This window comes from Primulina tabacum, chromosome 14 (genome assembly GCF_025594145.1).
Source record: "Primulina tabacum isolate GXHZ01 chromosome 14, ASM2559414v2, whole genome shotgun sequence".
In the NCBI taxonomy this organism is placed as follows: domain Eukaryota; kingdom Viridiplantae; phylum Streptophyta; class Magnoliopsida; order Lamiales; family Gesneriaceae; genus Primulina; species Primulina tabacum.
In genome coordinates, this window is record NC_134563.1 from 8,046,412 (window position 1) to 8,066,451 (window position 20,040).

Sequence of the window (20,040 nt, forward strand, 5' to 3'; positions counted from 1 at the left end):
TTGCTGAGTTGGAATCAGAAAATCATAGCCTTCAGATGCAGCTGGCAGATTTCATAGACCCAGAGATGCCTGATGACCCCGAGGAGGAAGAAGCCCCACCTGATGTGGCAGTGGAAAATGGCGAGATAGCAGATTAGAACGTTTAGTGGACCATTTCTTTTTGTAGTATTTCCGTTGTTGCTACATTTTCTTTTCTTCAGTACATTTATTTATTTAGATTGGTCATGTTCATTTATTTTCCTGTTTGAGAAATCAATAAAATATTTTATTTGTTCCATTGATTTCAATTTATTTCTGCGCAATCTATTGCATGAACCTACTCGTACAAATTCTTAGAACTTGCGATTTGTAGGAAATGGCCGGCAGACCCCCAAGGCAAAACCGCAACCCGCGTTACGCTAATGCCGATCGCTAAGAGAGACAGGAGAATCGACAGGAGAATGGACCACCGCCTGCAGTTAATCTAAGCCAAGCTGATCTTATGGCCATAGCCACCATAGTGGCCACGACACTGCAAGGGTTGGGAAACCCAAATGCCAATAAACCACCTCCACCACCACCACCGAACGGAATCAAATTTCATTACGAGTCCCTTCGTAAGAACAGATGTCCGATATTCAGAGGGGACGCTGATCCCGAAGTTGGCCAAAGTTGGCTAAAGAGTGTCGAGACTCAGTTAAGGCTTTTGGAAGTCCCCGAGGCACTCAAAGTGGATGTGATTGTGCCTTTCCTGGAAGACAGAGCAGCTAAATGGTGGGAAGCAGTCTCGCCAGCCATGATCGCTGCTGGACCAATCACATGGCGAAACTTCCGAGAAACATTTCTGAAACAGTACTATCCGGCAGAGGTCAGATTGCAGAATTTAAGTGACTTTGAAAATCTCACTCAAGCTCCAGACATGTCAGTAGTGGAGTACACGTCTCAGTTTAATGTCCTTGGATCTTATGCTCCGGCCATCATGGCGGACGAAGTTTTGAAGCTGCACCGCTTCAAGAGAGGATTAAACAGTAGAATCCAGTCAGCCTTAGCAGTTTATCAGCCCGCCAATTTTGCAGATCTTATGGGCGCAGCTATCCGAGCTGAAACCGACATCCGCCGCAGGGAGGGAGAGAATAAGAACAAGCGACCCCATGCCGGTCAGTCTTCTCAGCGCGGTCAGAAGTTCAGAAAGCCAAACCAATCAGGCGGACCTTCCTCAGGGCAAACCTCAGCGGCCAACCATCAAGGACCCAAGCCATGCCTGAAGTGCGGTTTCAGACACCCCGGGGAATGTCGAAGAGCCAGTGGTGCGTGCTTCGGATGTGGGAAAGCAGGGCACAGGATCGCAGATTGTCCTACAGCCGCCAACCAAGTAGCTGGGCCCAACAAGGGAACTGGGCCGAATGTGGGAGCTAACCCCAACAAACCAAAGGAGAATAAGCCTAATGCCAGGGTGTTCGCTATGAACCAAGAAGAGGCGGACGACGCCAATGAAGTCGTATCAGGTATCATCTTACTTCAAAAAGTACCTGCTTATGCATTGTTTGACTGTGGTGCTACACACTCTTTTGTGTCTAAAAGGTTTGCTAAGAAAGTAGGACTTAAGCCCGAATCTCTAACTGAACCTTTTCGGATAGCCACACCTACGAGTAAGACCATAGAAACTCATGAAATTCACAAGGATTGTAAGATCGGTATCGCTAATCAGACTTTCAGTGCCGACTTGATACAATTGGTTATGGTCGATTTCGACATCATTCTAGGGATGGACTGGTTAGCCAAAAACCATGCAATAGTGGACTGTAAAGGGAAAAGAGTTAAGCTCCGAACCCCAAATCAGGCAGAGATCGTGTATCAGGGTAAATCCAAGGAACGAAAATCACTCCTTTCCGCTTCCCAGGCATGGAAGGCCATGAAATCCGGAGAAGACATCTACCTAGCAATGATCAACGAAGTGCAAGGAGAAGTCGAAATGAGGATAGAAGACATCCCAATAGTATGTGAGTTCCCGGATGTTTTCCCAGAAGAACTCCCAGGGATAGTTCCGAACCGCGAAGTTGAGTTCGAAATTAATCTGGTTTCTGGTGCAGCACCAATCTCTAAAGCACCTTACAGGATGGCGCCGGCTGAACTCAAAGAGCTAAAAGAGCAACTCCAAGAATTGCTGGACAAAAAGCAAATTCGACCTAGTGTGTCCCCATGGGGAGCTCCAGTACTCTTCGTAAAGAAGAAAGACGGTAGTATGAGATTGTGCATCGATTATAGAGAATTGAATAAGATCACAATCAAGAACAGGTACCCTCTACCTCGGATAGACGATCTGTTTGATCAGCTTAAAGGAGCCGCCATCTTTTCTAAATTGGATCTGAGGACTGGATACCACCAACTGAAGGTCAAGGCTGAAGATATCTCCAAAACAGCTTTTCGGACAAGATATGAGCATTATGAGTTCACAGTGATGCCTTTTGGGTTGACCAATGCGCCTGCAGCCTTTATGGACCTAATGAACAGAGTGTTCAAACCATTTCTGGACCGGTTCGTAGTGGTATTTATTGATGACATCCTCATTTATTCTCCCAACGAGGAAGAACATGAAGAGCACCTCCGCCTTGCACTACAGACACTGAGGGAGAAAGAGCTATATGCTAAGTTTAAGAAATGTGAGTTCTGGCTTAAGAGTGTATCCTTTTTAGGACATGTGATCTCGGAAGCAGGAGTATCAGTGGATCCCAAGAAAGTTGAGGCAATTACAGAGTGGCCAAAACCTAAGAACGCCACAGACATCAGGAGCTTTCTTGGACTGGCAGGTTATTACAGGAAGTTCGTCGAAGGTTTTTCTTCCATAGCTATACCACTGACTAAGCTCACTCAGAAGAATTCCAAGTTCATCTGGGACGAAGGTTGCGAGAAAAGTTTTCAGACATTGAAAGAAAAACTTGCATCCACGCCAGTGCTAATCTTACCTACTGAAGATAAGGAATTCACCATCTACAGTGACGCATCTAAGGAAGGTCTGGGATGCGTACTCATGCAAGAGGGAAGAGTGATCGCCTATGCGTCAAGGCAGTTGAAACCGCACGAAAAGAACTACCCTACGCATGATCTTGAGTTAGCAGCAGTTGTCTTTGCCTTAAAAATCTGGAGGCACTATCTCTATGGTGCCAAGTGTGAAATTTTCACAGATCACCAGAGTCTCAAGTACTTGTTCACCCAAAAAGAACTAAACAATGAGGCAAAGGCGATGGATCGAACTACTGAAGGATTACGACTTGACTATAAGTTACCATCCAGGTAAAGCGAACAAAGTGGCCGATGCTCTGAGTCGGAAAAATGGAGGCAAGATCACTCTAGCTTCACTCTCCGCCCAGCCATGTCTGCAGGAGACCGTCAAGTTAAATCAGGACCGAGACCCCGAGCTAAAGAAACTTAAGGAACAAGTCAAAAACGGGAAGTCTCAAGATCTACAAATTGATGACAAGGGAGTCCTATGGATGAATGGACGACTGTGCGTACCGAACAACGATAACCTTCGCCAAGAAATACTATAAGAAGCACACAAGTCCAAGTTTTCAGTCCATCCAGGCAGTACAAAAATGTACAGAGACCTTAAGAGAAATTTTTGGTGGAACGGAATGAAAAGAGATGTGGCAGTATTATTCGTCTCTAAGTGTCAGGTTTGTCAACAGGTCAAAGCAGAGCACCAGCGACCCGGAGGATTATTGCAACCGTTGGAGATACCTGAGTGGAAGTGGGACCATATCTCCTTGGACTTTGTGGTAGGATTGCCAAAGTCAAGGCAAGGTCAGGACGGAATATGGGTAATTGTAGATAGACTTACAAAATCTGCACACTTCCTACCCGTCCGTATGAACTACAATCTGGACAAATTAGCTACACTGTACATGGACAATATTGTAAGACTTCATGGAGTACCAGTGAGCATCCTGTCTGACAGAGACCCAAGGTTCGTCTCGCGCTTTTGGAAGAGCTTTCAAGAGGCCATGGGAACGAAAGTAACCCTAAGTACGGCCTATCATCCTCAAACCGATGGACAAACGGAGAGAACCATCCAAACTTTGGAAGATATGCTACGAGCATGCACTATTGAATTCAGTAGCAATTGGAGCACTCATCTACCTTTAATTGAGTTTGCTTACAACAACAGCTATCACAGCAGCATCAGAATGGCCCCATATGAAGCTCTTTATGGAAGGAAATGTCGATCACCACTTTATTGGGATGAAGTGGGAGAAAAAGCAGTAGTAGGACCCGAGCTCGTATAGATAACAGTAGAGAAGGTTACAGTAGTCCGAGAGAAACTCAAGGCAGCTCAAGACCGACAAAAGAGTTGGGCAGATCTGAAAAGAAGGCCAGTGGAATTCAACGTTGGCGAGAAGGCCTACGTGAAAGTGTCGCCTATGAAAGGAGTTGTCCGATTCAGTAAAGCCGGGAAGCTAAACCCCCGTTATGTAGGACCCTTTGAAATTTCGGAAAAAGTAGGCACACTGGCATACAGATTGGCGCTGCCGCCAAACATGTCTGGAATTCATAATGTTTTCCACGTGTCCCAACTACGGAAATACATCTCGGATCCAAGCCACGTGTTGGAAGTAGAACCGCTCATAATCGAAAGTAACTTGGGAGAAGAGCTGAAGTACGAAGAAGTTCCCATTAGAGTCGTGGACACCAAGAACCAAGTACTGAGACGACGAATCATTCCCTACATCAAGGTACAATGGTCGAACCACAACGAAAGAGAAGCCACGTGGGAGCTAGAAGAAAGGATGAGAAACCAGTACCCGTACATCTTCGGAGACCAAGCCAACCCAAGTTTCGAGGACGAAGCTTCCCATAAGGAGGGAGGAATGTAAAATCAAGGATTTTAGATTTTATCATGATAATATTTTGTACCAAGATTTGCGAGATTTTCGGAATTTGTGATGTGGCATATTTTTTGAAACTCAAGAATTTAAATAATATCGTGTATATTTTTTTCGGAATTTGAGATATACAGAATTTTACCGGATATAGATCTAAGATTTGATATACCTGGATAAAGATTTAAGCAAGAAGATAACTCAATCTTGGAACTAAAAATCTTGAGGATTTTATCATGGGATTTTCGAAAATAATATTGAAAGAATATTAGGGAATTTTCGAAAATCATAGATAAAGGGAAAAGTTTACACGATAAATGCAGCTTGGGAAAGATTTAACTACCAGGATTTTAGGAAAATAATCAAAATCTTATTTGGGAAAAATACTACTAAATTTCGGGTTTAAGTCAGCAAATTTGTGGGATTTAAGAAATATAATTTTTATTATTTTAGGAAATAAAAAGTCTACCGAATATTGGGAATTAGACACAAAAGTTGAAATTTTGCAGGCTGGGCAAAGCATAAATTTCGAAATTTATCCTTGGGATACATACATGAATTTCGAAATTTAGGTCTAGGATAAAGAATAAAATATAGATTTGATCACGATTTTGGATGGAGATTTGATTCAAGTTTAAACGCGCGGATGACATCTATCGAGATAGCAGCCAACCCCTATAAATAGGAGGGCCTATAACTCGAAAATTCACACCATTTTCTACTCCAGTTTTTCGAGTTTCTCTCCTAGTTTTCTTAGGATTTTCGAGAGCTTGCTCTCTCAGTGTGCGAAGAAGCGAAGCGCTGCTGCAGTCCAACCCCGAAGCTAGGGTTCGAAATTCCAGTGCAGGAATTTCCTCTATTCACGTTTTCTACGATATCTAAGGTAAGTGGGCTTGTTTTAAATTATTGAATTTCGATGCATATATTTTCGGTTTTATAAAAATTCGGGCGAGTACAATTCTTCTTCTACACCCTTCTGGTTACGATATTTTGCATGAATAAATGTTTTGATACTGTGAGAATTCAACTTGATATGGGTGAGAATCCCAACCATACGTACCCTTACGCGGTGGGGGAGATAACCGCTATACGGCCTCGTCCCCTTAAAGGAGTAAAAATTAGGGACTGATATCAGTAAACCATTGAAAGTAGAGGAATCTCAGTGTCAGGTCAAGGATACGAATCTGGTATGAGTCAATTTATGCATGGTGTGTGTGTGTACGTATTTCGAATTTTATATGCATGTTGTTGTGTACTCGAACGGCCCCCACTTGCTGAGTATTTCCCAAAATACTCACCCCTTACAACCTTCCCAGATAAATCCGAAGATAAAACAGAGGAACAGGTTGAGGAAGAAGAGTCGGATCAATTTTGGGGCTGGTGAAATTATTTAAATTTCGAGAATTTTGCTGCAAGGATTTAAGAATTTTAGTAGGTTTATTTTAATTGTAAACGCTTCCGCAATTTATTCAATTTATTCAGTTGTAAAGACAATGGTTGTTTTTGCGAATTTATGAAATAAACTGGTTTCGGTTTATACTGTGCTACGAGGCTGGTTGTTTTTCGATTGTGTGATTGATGAACAACGCCGGTGTCAAATCCCGAGTTTCGGGGCGTGACAATATGGTATGTTAAAGAGTGATTCCAGATCTTAACGGGTATATTGTCTCTGATAGAGACATGGCCGATGTAGGGAAATTGTAAGACTCATGATATCTAAGAGATATGAGACATCACCAACAAATAGATACGCACATCCCTGGATTCATGGGTATAATAGCTCGACCCATTAGCACCCAAGTAGGTGTACTCTGCGCTGCCACAAGTATAAAGAAATAAAGTTGTCTCTTAGCTTAGGGCTATAAATTTTGACATAATGGTAAACGCTTGATTCTCACATATTTTTTAAAATTAAATATATATTATTGTTAAATGAGTAAAAAAGAAGTTTAGGAAAAAAAAAGTTTCACCAAATATGTTTACTATTCATTTCTGTTGCTTTATGAATAGTATAATATAGATATATGTATTACACATGCAACCACAATATTATTAATCACGAGGGTATTTGAACTTAAAATTTGGTGTCGCGTACCATTTTTTAAGTAAATTCTGTTCATAATTTTGTGAAAACTCTATCATTCTATTTAATTTGAATAATTATCCTGATTAAATAAAAAAAATTAATTTAATAAGATCCTTAGAATTTTTAGATAAATATTACTTGAATAAACAAACTTTTTTCCTACCACTTTAAAATATTGAGATCGTTTTGATTTATTTTATTTTTTTACTTTTTTATTAGACAAATTTTAATGTGCATAAAATGAGCTTTATTCTCATCACATGTTTCACCTAAGAGATAATCGATGTCAAATAAATCATTTTCGATGGATTTAGTAGTTTCAGGAAAAAAAGGACCGAAACAAAAAAAAAATTCAAGTTACTGTATGAAACCAAAATTTGACGAGTAAAACTCAAAAAGATATCAACTTACAAACTATAATTGCGATTTCTCCGGTCAATTAATATGCACACAACGTGTGCACTGGGCTGTTAGTATATATTATACAAAAATGTCATTAAGAGTAATAGGTAGAACTTCTATTACTTAAAGGCAATATTTCGAAACAAAATAAAAAAAAAACAAGGAAAAGGAAATAAAAAAAGGGTAGTCTTGTGCTAATCTCAATTATGCCTGGGTGGGTGATGCTCGGGTCCTTTGTAATCAGCAGTGAAAGCATCCAACCTACCTCGATAATTTTCTCTAGGCTTCTCCATTTTCGTAATCACGATTTTTGTTTCATGTTTAAGAGTCTGAAAAATATATCAGAGTTCAAAAGAATTATATAATCAATTATATATATATATATATATATATATATAATTTTAACATTGTCTTCCTTCACATTTTCATGGGAATTTGGATATAATGGAAACCAACTCAAAAATCATCATAAAAAAAACTACCCAAAATTTAAAGACTTGATTTATTTTGAGTTTTTAAAGGGAAAATTTAATATAAATTATTAAAATGTTTTTATAACAAAAATATATGTAAGCTTATATAGAATAAAACACATATCAAGTGAATGCATCATGTGTGCTCTGACTACAAGTAGTTGATAATCAACGAATACACTTTCCAAAAAATTTTTATCTCAACAAGGACTAGGGTTTTACCTTTTTGCTTGAAACAACATTAATTTTACGTCGTCCATCCGAAATAGATTCGCCTACATTAAATATTAATTTCCGAGATAATTAAAGCACTCGAAATATGAAGAACATAAGAGAATATCTATGCGCATATAGTGTGTGTGATTGTATGTGTATATAAATCGATACCTTGAGCTAAAAATGCATGTGAGAGCTGTCCACTGAGTAAAAACAAAATAAGTGAAATTATTGTGATGAATGGCATGTTTTCCTCTGATCTTCCGAGATTGCCTGTTTTGTGAAGCATCCAAAGAGAAATGTCACGTAGAATAAAATGTGGGATTTATAGAATAAGGTAAGATTTAAGCACAAAAGTCAAAGATATGGTCCGATTTATTTAAAAATTTCTGCATTCCCAAGTCAAAATTAAAGTAGGGTTTACCAATGCTGCTATTTATACACATGTCTTCAGTTTCACGTTTCACTAAAATAAATGGGGAGATGAGAGGGGACCAAAATTCAAATCTTGATTCTGTAAATTTTCATAAACATTCGTGTCAGTCCATGTGTTGGCCAGGTTAATTATTTTGTTTTAAGATCTCAAGATACATTGTTTTGGATTCAACAGAACTGAAGATGGAATCAATAGGTCATATTATAAAAGGAATGTAGGGAGAATTGTAATTTTGGTTTGTTGCGATCTTGGTATTTTGTTTTGTCAAATTTCAGTCTAAGTCCGTTATTTTGTTTTGTTTTTTTTTTTGTTTTGGCAATTTCGATTTTTTTCTTAGCGTAGCATTGACGTGATACCACTATAACATTAGAGTAGCAATCTAATTTTTTTTAAAAAAAAGACTAAAATTGCAGAAGAAATTACCGAAGTTGTAAAAGATACATGCTATGACTCAATTTTAACAACATAACAGAGAAAAACGTAGAGATGATAAAAAAATTATTTTTCCTATAATAAATTAATTACATGCATTAAAGTTATAACCTAAAACACAACCAAGGAAGGAAAAACCTTTGCTAGTCATCATTGATACCAACAAGAAACACAAGATAACCAAATTTACTTAGTAATTGGTAACAAGTGCTACTCCTTATCTAATTTTGATAAGTTCATAAAATGTGATTTTGGACCAAAACCGATTGAACCATGATACCCGATTCTAATCTGAGTCGCGATTTTGGAACCGAAACCAAGAAACAGTTTCGCTCCGGAATTGGGAATCGTTCCAAGCTAACTCAACAGATTGTACATGATAACTAGGGGATTGGAATGTGTATTTGTAAGCGCAAGATCTACAAGTGTGCTTCGTGCCTGTCTGCCGCCATGCATTCTTCGAGGCCAAAAGGTTAGCTCAGCATCCCGAGCCATAACTTCTCTCCTTGTTCTTATTGTATGTATGAATAATTAATTGATTTCAAGAAGGTGGAATACATTAAATATTTAATAATCATAAATAATTGAATGAAGAGAATTTTCGTACAATCTCCATATTTGTTTTTGGTTTTGTGGGGAGCGACGAAAAGTTTTTCGAAGAACATGACTATGGTTTCCAATGGTGAAATTTGTACAAATGTATTTTTTCAAAGACTTAATCACAAAACCACTTAAATATATATGAGATATTTAAAGCTACGTGTTGGGATTTAAGATGAATAAAACCAACTTATGATCCAGCCTGAAGAATCGGCTCAATTCGAGCTTGACCGAGCTAAGGATCTTTTGAGCTAGAAAGTTGTTTATGAACACGAGAAACGGCTCTCGAACTCAAAAAAAATTAAATATTTCTTCATATTTAACTATTATAAATTAAAATTAATGTTTTTCCATTGCACACATCATGATTTAAACTCATGAACATGTTCAGGAACAAATCTTATGATTACAACACGAGCTTGAGATCCAACTCGAAGCTGAGCTCGAGCTCCAGCTAGATTCTGCAACGTCGACTCGTTTAGAGTCCTAGCCTGAGCTATACAAACTAACTTAAATATAACAATATTGTTATGAGAAGAAAATTTGTAATGAGTTTTGGTTACTTGGTCAAGTGTGCCATCTTGCTGCCATCACTCTCTGATATATTTCTTTCGGGTCAATTTTGTTCCTAATGACAGGCTAAGAATGTGCTTCCTTACAGAGGAACTCGGGATGTTGAGACTTGAATTTAGTTCAATACAATGTGAAGAACGAGTAATTTAAAAAAGAAACTATATATATTTGTTTTTTTATACAAAAAATTCAAGAACACTAGACGATATCATCAATCTATTTTATTTACTATTAGAATGCCTATCCAAGAATTCAAACATTCGAACTTACATGATATGTCTGGTTGGTTTTTTGCTATCCATTCTTGTGGGCTAAAGAAGATACGAAGCTAAATCAGAGTTTACAATATCACAGATATTTGACGATTTCACGACGCTTGAACGATTTCCCATGTTTAGTCCATATGTATATACATTGTTCTACTTTACACCCTTTTCCTTCTGGTTCTTTTAACGGTTAACCAAGAGTGATCATTGACGAGGAGATTCCGTTTTCGCGAAGATGGCGCAGGCATCACTGTAGATAGCAATCGTACATGAGAAGACAGCTAAACCAACCATGAAAACACCCAAGATTTTGTCTTTCTTTGAAGCAATGCTGTGAGAGTCCCTGAAGCAAATATAGGAAAATAAGATGTCCACCACTTTACATCAGAACCAGATGCTATATATGTTCATCACTAGGGACATAAATGAGTCGAATTCACAAGCCAGCTTTCGAAATTTTGAAAAAGTTTCATAGTGAAGTTCGAGCATTAGATAGCTCAAACTCTAGTTACGATGAATTTAGACCAGCTTGACTCACTTTACGCCTCCATGTTCGTGTCCAGTTGTTTTTTTTTTTTTTCCAAGAAAAAGGTGTACCTTAAAGTGATGATAGCTGGAAATATGAAACTGAGGCAGACAGCTGCAGTTGCTCCGGTAAATTGGAAGGCATCCCAAATACTGGGAATGAAATTAGCACCTAAGAAAATAACAGAAATGAGCCCTGCTGTTACCAATCCAAACCGAATGTTATCTCTGGCCAAAGGTGAAGAAGATGGAAAGAGCAGGCCATCCAAGTTCAGGCGAAGTGGATAGAATATGATCGGGAAAACGAGTATCAGGTGAAGTGTGTAGCTAGCACGAACCACATCATTTAACTGAGCACTATAAGGGATACCAAGATCGATATCGAAATTTGATAGAACATCATCAAGAGTAGAATCACCAAACAGAAGGAAACCAAAGCAGCTTGTCATGATGTAAATGATTGAGCAAAGTGCTAATGAAACTTGGACCACATATTTCATCTTGGAAGGATTTTGAAGCTCGTTTTCGATGCTGTGTACTGCAAGAAAAGGCCATTTAGATAAATGTCCCGGCTTGAATCTATGCCAGAAACTATATTTGTGATATCAGTGCTACCCAAATCATTCAAATAATATAGAACTCTAATATTACATTCTGATCATTGTAACAGAGGGACACCAACACATAAAAGAGGGGCCATTGTAGCCAAGAACAATCTTTCAGCCTAGGCAGTAAAAAAATAAGACATATATCTCTTCTACAAAATGTGTGAAACGACATTTTTATTCAAAGATTAGTACCGTTGAAATGGCAAACGTAAGATGTAACTAGGACAGGGACAACAGTGAAGAGTTTCCAAACTGAATTAATATCAGTTACATTAGGGAGAAATCTTGGCATTGCAATGGAGCCCTGTGAAAATTTAACAGCAACAATGCCCATAGTAATAAGAAGAAACACAAACGCAAGCAGAACCGCAACTGCAGACGTGTGCCTTAAAGAATCTGCAAGACCAAATGGCAGATATCGGTGAAAAAGTCCGAAAGTAATTAAAATGAAAGAGAGTTAGAATTTGCAGTCAAGACACCAAAATTCCACAAAGACAATCCTACAAAATTAATCCAATCTATCACTTATCAGAATCTTTCTTTATCAACGAATACAAGACATAATCCATAAATCTAGTATATTCGACAACCAGAAAATCAGATTCGAGATCGCAATTATGTTTGTTAACCGAATATATTAATCCAACAATGGTTTGTATGCCAGAAAGAAGAATGAAAAGGCCTTGAAAAACTATACCAACCAGTTTCTTATGTCATGATTTCATTGATCTAAATGCAATCGTAATATTTCAAAATACTGATTTTTTTTATTAATTTAGAGTATACCGATGCGCTTGAAGCATGCCAATGGAGTAAATACAACAAGAGTTATCACCACAAGAACAAAGAAACGCCCATTCCACCAATGCTCCCCAAACAAGCCTTCTAGAACACCAGCATGATGAACCCCACTTGAAGATGTTCCGGATAGCACATCACCTTCACAAAATCAATCAAAAATTCAATAAATAATTACCATAAATATAATTTATACAACCATTTCCATATTCATGTTTTTCGATAAAGCATACTTAAATTCAACAACAACAAAAACAAACACATACCGATGATTATCATGTATACGATCAATATCCCAATATTGTTAATCACCACACAAAGCTGCAAAATTCTCCTACCCCAAATCCCAAATGCGTCCCCCATCACACTCCCGTAAGAATCCGCCGCACTAGCCTTACTAAACCGCAATAACATGCCCACAGAAAATTCTGTGAGGAACGCAACAAACACTATGATCACAACACCAAGACCTAAGCCTAGAACTTTCATGGCAGCAGGCAGCGCCATGATTCCGGCGCCTATGATAGTCGTCGACAAGTTAAAAACCGAGCCAGTAAATGAAGCCCCATCGAATTCTTGATCATTTAAGACACTTCTTTCACTTTTCTTGGGCAAAAGAGGGATTATTTCATCATCCACAGTGACTGAAACTGCCTCTTTCTTGAACTTTACACCCCCATCCATTGTTCGTAATGGGTCGGATTCTAAAACTCAAACTCAACTGCTGAAAGTGAATGTTTGTTGTACCAAATCTGGCATTCAAAGTGCAGCCGAATATGGATATAATGGAGTTACGTATAAGTAGGCAAAAGGATGAAGTTAATTCTAGTGGCGTACGTCAGCGTTCTTATCAGCGGCATGATGTGACCGAAACCAAGAACAGAGGCTGTTGAAATTCAGAGCCCAGGCCACGATTTTTGTCATTTTCGTGCTTTTCTCCGATGATCGTCGATTAAACTATTATGCTGAGCTGCGTATGTGGCGAATAGTTTGCGTTTTCTTCTGCGTGTGAGAGATGAAAAGATAGGACTGTAGTTTGAACCATTACGCGTGTGCCTTCATACACGCAACAAATTGTAAAATATCAAATATAATCGTTTCAAATAAAAAATTGTGACTATTTATTTATATTTAGATAGATATGACCATTCAATAAAGAATATGCAAAAATTTATGTGAGATGGTCTCACGAGTCGTATTTTGTGAGACGGATATTATATTTGGGTCATCCATGAAAAAATATTATTTTTTTATACTAAAAGTATTATTTTTTATTGTGAATACCGTCAGGATTGACCCGTCTCATAGATAAAGAATCGTGAGACTATCTCACAAGAGACTTACTCGATTAAATTTTCTCATATTTATAATAAAAAATAATATTTTTTCGAGGGTGACTCAAATAAAATATTCGTCTAAGAAAATTGATGCGTGAAAATGATTTTAGGTATTTATGTATGATTGAGATAACATTATGCATTTTGAAGAATATATTTCTGTTTTAAAAAGTAAAACTATATCATAAAAGTGATGTTTAATTCCATGGTACTTTCTTGCTTTGGAGAGTTAGTTCCTCTTTTATGGAAAGTGAAAACAGAATTGTATGTTCCACGGGATACAATGGCTTTGGTTGCTTTCATTTTTCTAAAAATAAGAAATAAAATAAATACATGTCTTCATTTCTGTTTTTATTTCATATTAATATATAATGTTGATTTTCAAATCTTTCGATATAATCAATATTTTTTTATTATTTCATTGTCACTTTCCTCAAACACTTCACTGAGACTAATAATTCTACGCACATGTTGCGTGCATGTGTAGATGTTTTGATAGTGTGTAAATTTTTGAATTTTTGTATAAATGATATAGAAATTATATAAAATACACATGTGTATATATAATTTGTTGGGGGATGTGTTGAATATTAACTTTTTAGTAAGATAAAGGATAATATTATCATTTCAAAAAATCCGTATCAAGATATCAATTTAGTTAGTGTTGTGTAGGGATGTAAACGAATCAAATTGTTCGTGAGCTATTTGAAGCTTGACTCGATAAATAGCTCGTTTGAGTTCGTTTGTTAATATCAAGCCAAGCTCAAGCTCGATTTCGAACTCGAAAATTTAATCAAACCAAGTTCAAGCCTAAGGATATTCGACTCGTGAGCTTGCCAACATCTTCGTTAATAGGCTTGCGAGCTCGAGGTCGAACTCGGCTTGTTTAGGTGGCTCGTAAGCTCGAGCTTGGCTCATATATTGAGTTGACAAATAAAAATATTAATGCTGATAAAATTTACACTTTTATGTGATTGAAAATTATTTCATATATATTCAATCTTTACCAAGCTCAAACTCGAGCTCAATTGTAGTTTTAAGAGCTCGAAAACGAGCCAAGCTCAAGTCAGGCTTGTTAAACATGATAAACGAGCTATTAATGAATAAAGCTCGAGCCCGACTTGATTAATATGATAAACGAGCTTTTAACGAGCCGAGCTCGAGCTTTTCACGAGCTTAGTAATTTCAAGACAATTCGAGCTCGAGCCTGATGATAAAAGCTCGAATCGAGCTCGAACTCTCTTTCAATCTTAAATGAATCAAGCTCAAATCTGATACTGTTTGGCTTGATTTGGATTGTTTACATCCTTAGTATTATGTGTAGATTATTTATATAACAATATAGTGTATATATTGTTTTTATCATAGTATAAATTAGCAAATAACATTTTGTAACTTTATAATATCCCACAAATATTACTTAGATTCTTGGACAAATGTCACAAAAAAATTTCTGGAAAATAGCTTTCAAAATATTGGAAATTAAAGACACACTTCCATATCATCTTTTTTTTTAATTAAAAAAAACAATTCTCAGGGTTTGGTCCTACTCCTTAATACTTAGCCAAACATGCTTAGGAATTAGGATCATACTCTTCTTTCATTGACAAGAAATTGATATGGTAGGGGTGGACTTCCCCATGTCTGAATGCTGAGTTGACTCTAAAATCAATTATAAATCCTCAACATTACTTTTTCACCATTTTTGACTTTTTGGTGAAAGTTTTAGCATTATATGAACACTTAAAAAATTCTCCACTCAAGCAACAATGGGTAAAAAGATTCTTCATAGATCAGATAAACAAGCCAAAAAGAACCTTTTGAAGTGGAAGAGAAAAATTAGGAGTGAGCAAAAGAAGACAAGCCTGAGTTTGGTTTGAAACGAGGAAAGGAACCATACAAAAAAATAGAAGGAAATTAAAGTACACACAAGAGGTGCATGGTACTAAATAACACTTCCATCGACATTACTCCCTTATCGATGGGGGCGGCTGCGATGAATCCCCACCGATCACAATGAGTTGTATTGTTTGAATGCCTGGGCATTCCGTGAACTGCAGCGGCTCATTGTCGATAAGTCTCCTTCACTTCTATTCTTGTGTGAAACACTTTTGAATGAACATTTTGGAAATATTTGTTCGGGCTCACGGGTTGCCATGTTGATAAGAGTGAAGGAAAGTGTCACGCCCCGAGACGGGGGTTGGTTGACACCGGCGTTGCTCTCAAATTCACATTCGAAAACAACAAGCCTCAAAAGTACAGAATTCAGAAATCAATCTTTTATTCATAATACTGAATATTCAATGTCTGATGTAACTCAATTAATAATGTTTTACAGCGGAAATGTAAAACAAGAAATACAATGTCTGAATAGATGCAGCGGATATAAAATATAAATCAGAACTGAAAACAACGATCTTCATCACCAGCCCCAAAATTGAATCTGCTCTTCTTCTTCTAACTTTTCTTCATCGTTCTTATCTGAGATGGGTTTGGTGGGTGAGTGATATGGTTGTCACTCAGTAAGCAGGGACGGGAATAACTCTCAATTTTCGAAATCATTTTCGACAGGACAGTAAAACAGTAATATGCAGAAAACTCTTATTTTCAGAACAGAAATCAGAATTCAGAAATCTCAGGTTTCAGAACAGAAATCAAAATTAGTAAGCACTGAGCACGTTAGTGAATTTCATGGCTAAACTGATATCAGTCCCCTATATGTTCTCTCCTCTAAGGGGTGATGCCAGAATCAGAATCAGAATTCAGAAATGTTCAGAATATATATTCCTACCATTAGTTCACTAGGAAGTTTCAGTGCTTCAAAATCAAAAATCAAACATACAGAAACTGAACTTTAAAACAGAATTATCAAACGGATTTCAATATATTTATATATAAGCCCACTTACTGTAATTTGCTAGAATTTCGGTTGAAGTCTACTGGAATTCTGGTTGCTCTTCCTACTGGATTCTACTGCTCGAAAATAAGTACTCCTTTGGCTCGAAAATTCAAGTGATAGTCTCAAGATTTTTGTAACTCAATTCAGAGGTTTGAGAGTGTTATTTATAGGCCAAATTCTGACTATTAGCCTCCCAATTAATGACCATAATCTGCCATTAACAGCCTTTATTCCATGTTAATGCTTCAGTTACAAGTCTAAGCTGAATCAGTAACTGTCTGCTGCTTTCTCGCTCTTCCTGGTGGGGGTAACTTCTATAAAATTTGTTTTGACAGTGAAAAGATGGAGGGAATTTAAGGTCGTCAGCTCAAACCCAGGCCTTTCGTGATGCTTTGAACGGTTGCTCTCTACAAAATCTCCATTGTCAATGGGAGTTCTTCACTTGGGGAAATAGGAGATCACGGGAACAGCTCGTCTTTGAGCGCCTGGACAGATTATGTGGTACAATTGAATGGCCAACTGCTAGGGTTACTTCACTTGAGTTTTATCATTCCGATCATAGACCACTTTTTTGAATTCTTCACCTCCTTGAAAACATGCCAATATATTTCGTTTTGAGGCATGCTGGGTCATGATGATGGAAAAGTGTATTGAAGTTGTTAGTCATAGCATATTCATGGTCTTAGTATATGGGATTGAATTGAAGGTGTACTATAGAATTACAAATATGGGTAGGAAGTTGCTTCTGCTCTATAACGCCGTTGGTCACGGAGAAGAGAAAAGTCCTTAACCAACACAAAAAAAAAAGTGTTAACTGGAAGAAGTAATTTGGGAAGATTATGGATCTGGAATGGGAAATAGATAAGATTATTGGAAGCAAAGAAGTTATTCAGGCTGGCTTCGCTTTGGGGATCAAAACTCGAGATTCTTCGACACTAGGGCGTCCAAGAGAAAGACCAAAAACTCCATTCGGGTATTAATATCAAATCATGGTGTTGGTATTAGAAATAAATTTTGGTCCGATATGACAAGCCCACTCGTGGAATGATGGAAGAGTGGAAAAATCGATCAGACCATGTAGAAGAAGGAAATCAATGACAGACGCAAAAGAAAAAACACAACTCAATCGCTCAACAACAAATTCTTTATTATTTATCTAAATTCATCTTCAAAAAAATTATCTTTTTAGTCTAATTCCAAGTATTTTGAAGTCTATTCATTCCTGATTCAGCAATTTTTATTATTTTATGTTCTTTCAATTCTTACATAGTATTATAAATACAAAATCATGTTGGGAGTTTGTTTTCTTAATTTTTATGTCGTTTCAATTAATTTCTTTTATTTTAGTGTATATTAGTTTAGGAGATTATAATTGACGACCGAATTTATCCACGTTTGAATAGTTATAAGTTAGATTTTTATTATTTTTCACACAATTTTGTGCTTGTAGCATCTGACGCAACTCAAGAAATTGTGGAAACAAAATTGGCACGCCTAGTATGACCCGAGATACGCCTCCAAAGACGAGGAAATTCTAAGGGGGGTGAAAGTTACACCAAAACTTGAAGAAGATATGGTTGAAGAAAGTGCATATAAAGTTTATTTCAAGAAATAGTTGAATAGATTGAAGGCCAACATCATGGCCATGGCACATTCAAGAGAATGCAGAAGCCTCAAACCAACGCAGGAAAAATCAAAGTAAGAGAAATAGAAGAAGCGTCAAAGATTCTGGACAATAGTACCATGGCGTATGTGAAAGCAGTGGTGAGGCCGATGATGAGCAGATATTTGGGTGCAAATCAGGGGAGTAATCAATCCAATGATGTAAAAAATGGTCCAGAGAGTTCCAAGGCAGGTGATATTCACCGCCCGGCCAATCTAATACTCCATGATCGTGATAAAAAGTACACACCACCACGGAGAATAAAAAAGGGTTTTGGCGAGAAGAATCAGTCAAGTGTGTGTGCAGATGAAAATGAAAGACAATTAGTAAATCATGTTGTAATTAATTTTATCCATCAGTATCCATCATACAAAGAGGTGGCTTTCAGGGAGTAAGTACGAGTGCAAGCACTCTGGGGCACAACCATCCAATGAGGAGTTGAAAGATGAATATCACCATAAGTTTCCTGATTTATTTAATCATCCCACAAAACTTTTTTGTATTTCTAGAAAAAAATTTGTAAGGAAAAACCAACATGCAAATAATCAAGTTCCACGAAAAGATGGTGGTTGATTAAGATTTTTTCCTCCAATGGGCTCTGTGAATTTGAATGTCAAAAATTTAAGTCCATTTCTATATGAAAAAGGAAAAGAAAACATGTGCCTCCAAATATGAAGATAAAGAAATTTTAGATTCCTAAAGGAAATATTTTTGAGGTGAAAGATATGTCTCGTTGTGCCGATGATGTAAGAAAACATGTGTATGTCATAACATGAGATTCTATCAATGTAGTCACTCTAGAGAAGGGAGTTCATGACTCGGGCCGATAAACCAACATTTTTCAAAAAAAATATAGTGATTTCAGGGTCAAGAATCATTTGCATCTTGGGATGTCGCCCTACCAAGGGATAAGAAGTTGCATAAACATGAGGGAGCCATCATATTCGGGATCAAAGAATAACAAATATATGAGAAAGTATTCAGTAATGAGGGAGTCCAGACCTTCGGCTCAAGGGATCAATGTTTCTCAAGAAGACAAATTGACAAAAATAAGTTGTTTCAAGGGGAGCTGTCACATCAAGGATCCAGAAATTATCATGATAGTAATAATCCATCTTATTTCGAGTCAAGAAGGGCATAACTTGAGAAAAAGTTTGTTGAACAGGGTAAACATGAACCATCGACAGAACTCCATCCAAGAGAGTTGACAATGATAAAGAGAACGAAAACTCGATTTGTACTTCCTGATAGGATTGAGTTTGGTGAATCTTGGAGGGTGGCCCACCACAAAAATTTTCATAAGCCATTCACTAGCACACACAAAAGAAGGTTGTTGAGAGAACTTCTAAGAGGGATGAGTTTGGAAAGATGGAATGTAAGCCGAAATTTGGTAGATCATTTATTGAGGATAAAATAATGACAAAGATTATGAACTAATCAACGAAGCATGTGTAAAAGAGTGCAAAACACTTGAACTTTATGTGAGAAAGTTTCATATTTCAGTAGATTGTGACATAAGCATGGTGATATTTCCAGGAAAGTTCACACTTATTAAGAAAACTCGGGACAGTCAGTGCCTAAGGAATCAATGCAAGAAGTGAGTAATAGCAACAAACTCCTTGAAGAAGGCTCGAGATTAATCATCAGTCTCAAGCCATGACCAAGTATATAAAACTATTATTGTACATCAAAGGCCATGTGAATGTGAAGCCAATATTCAGGGTACTAATTGATAATGACTCAGCAGTAAATATCTTGCATGTGAGGATTTTGAAAAGCTTGGGCAAAAGTAAAGAATATTTAATTCCCACATAGGTATCTTTTGTTGCATTTACTTGGAAAACTACCAAGACCATAGGAGTTTTCCCAA

At 37.3% G+C, this 20,040-nt stretch overlaps 3 protein-coding genes across 3 annotated transcripts; 2 read left to right on the forward strand and 1 right to left on the reverse strand.

The window, feature by feature from the left end:
• The first annotated feature begins 481 nt into the window (after positions 1 to 481).
• On the forward strand, positions 482 to 3,527 carry LOC142523751 (uncharacterized). The gene is made up of 5 exons (XM_075627483.1): positions 482 to 2,191; positions 2,312 to 2,448; positions 2,491 to 2,639; positions 2,787 to 2,972; positions 3,271 to 3,527. Exons 1-5 carry the CDS (start codon positions 482 to 484, stop codon positions 3,525 to 3,527), a joined length of 2,439 nt encoding a protein of 812 aa, XP_075483598.1.
• Positions 3,528 to 4,397: 870 nt separating this feature from the next.
• On the forward strand, positions 4,398 to 4,850 carry LOC142523752 (uncharacterized). The gene has a single exon (XM_075627484.1). The coding sequence runs from the start codon at positions 4,398 to 4,400 to the stop codon at positions 4,848 to 4,850; it is 453 nt and encodes a 150-aa protein (XP_075483599.1).
• A 5,430-nt stretch (positions 4,851 to 10,280) lies between these two features.
• LOC142525532 (amino acid transporter AVT6A-like) lies at positions 10,281 to 13,291 on the reverse strand. Its single transcript, XM_075629848.1, has 5 exons — positions 12,538 to 13,291; positions 12,260 to 12,412; positions 11,666 to 11,869; positions 10,938 to 11,403; positions 10,281 to 10,683 (listed from the first exon to the last, which is right to left on the reverse strand). The coding sequence occupies exons 1-5, from the start codon at positions 12,953 to 12,955 to the stop codon at positions 10,545 to 10,547; spliced, it is 1,380 nt and encodes a 459-aa protein (XP_075485963.1). The 5' UTR covers positions 12,956 to 13,291; the 3' UTR covers positions 10,281 to 10,544.
• Between the last annotated feature and the right edge of the window lie 6,749 nt (positions 13,292 to 20,040).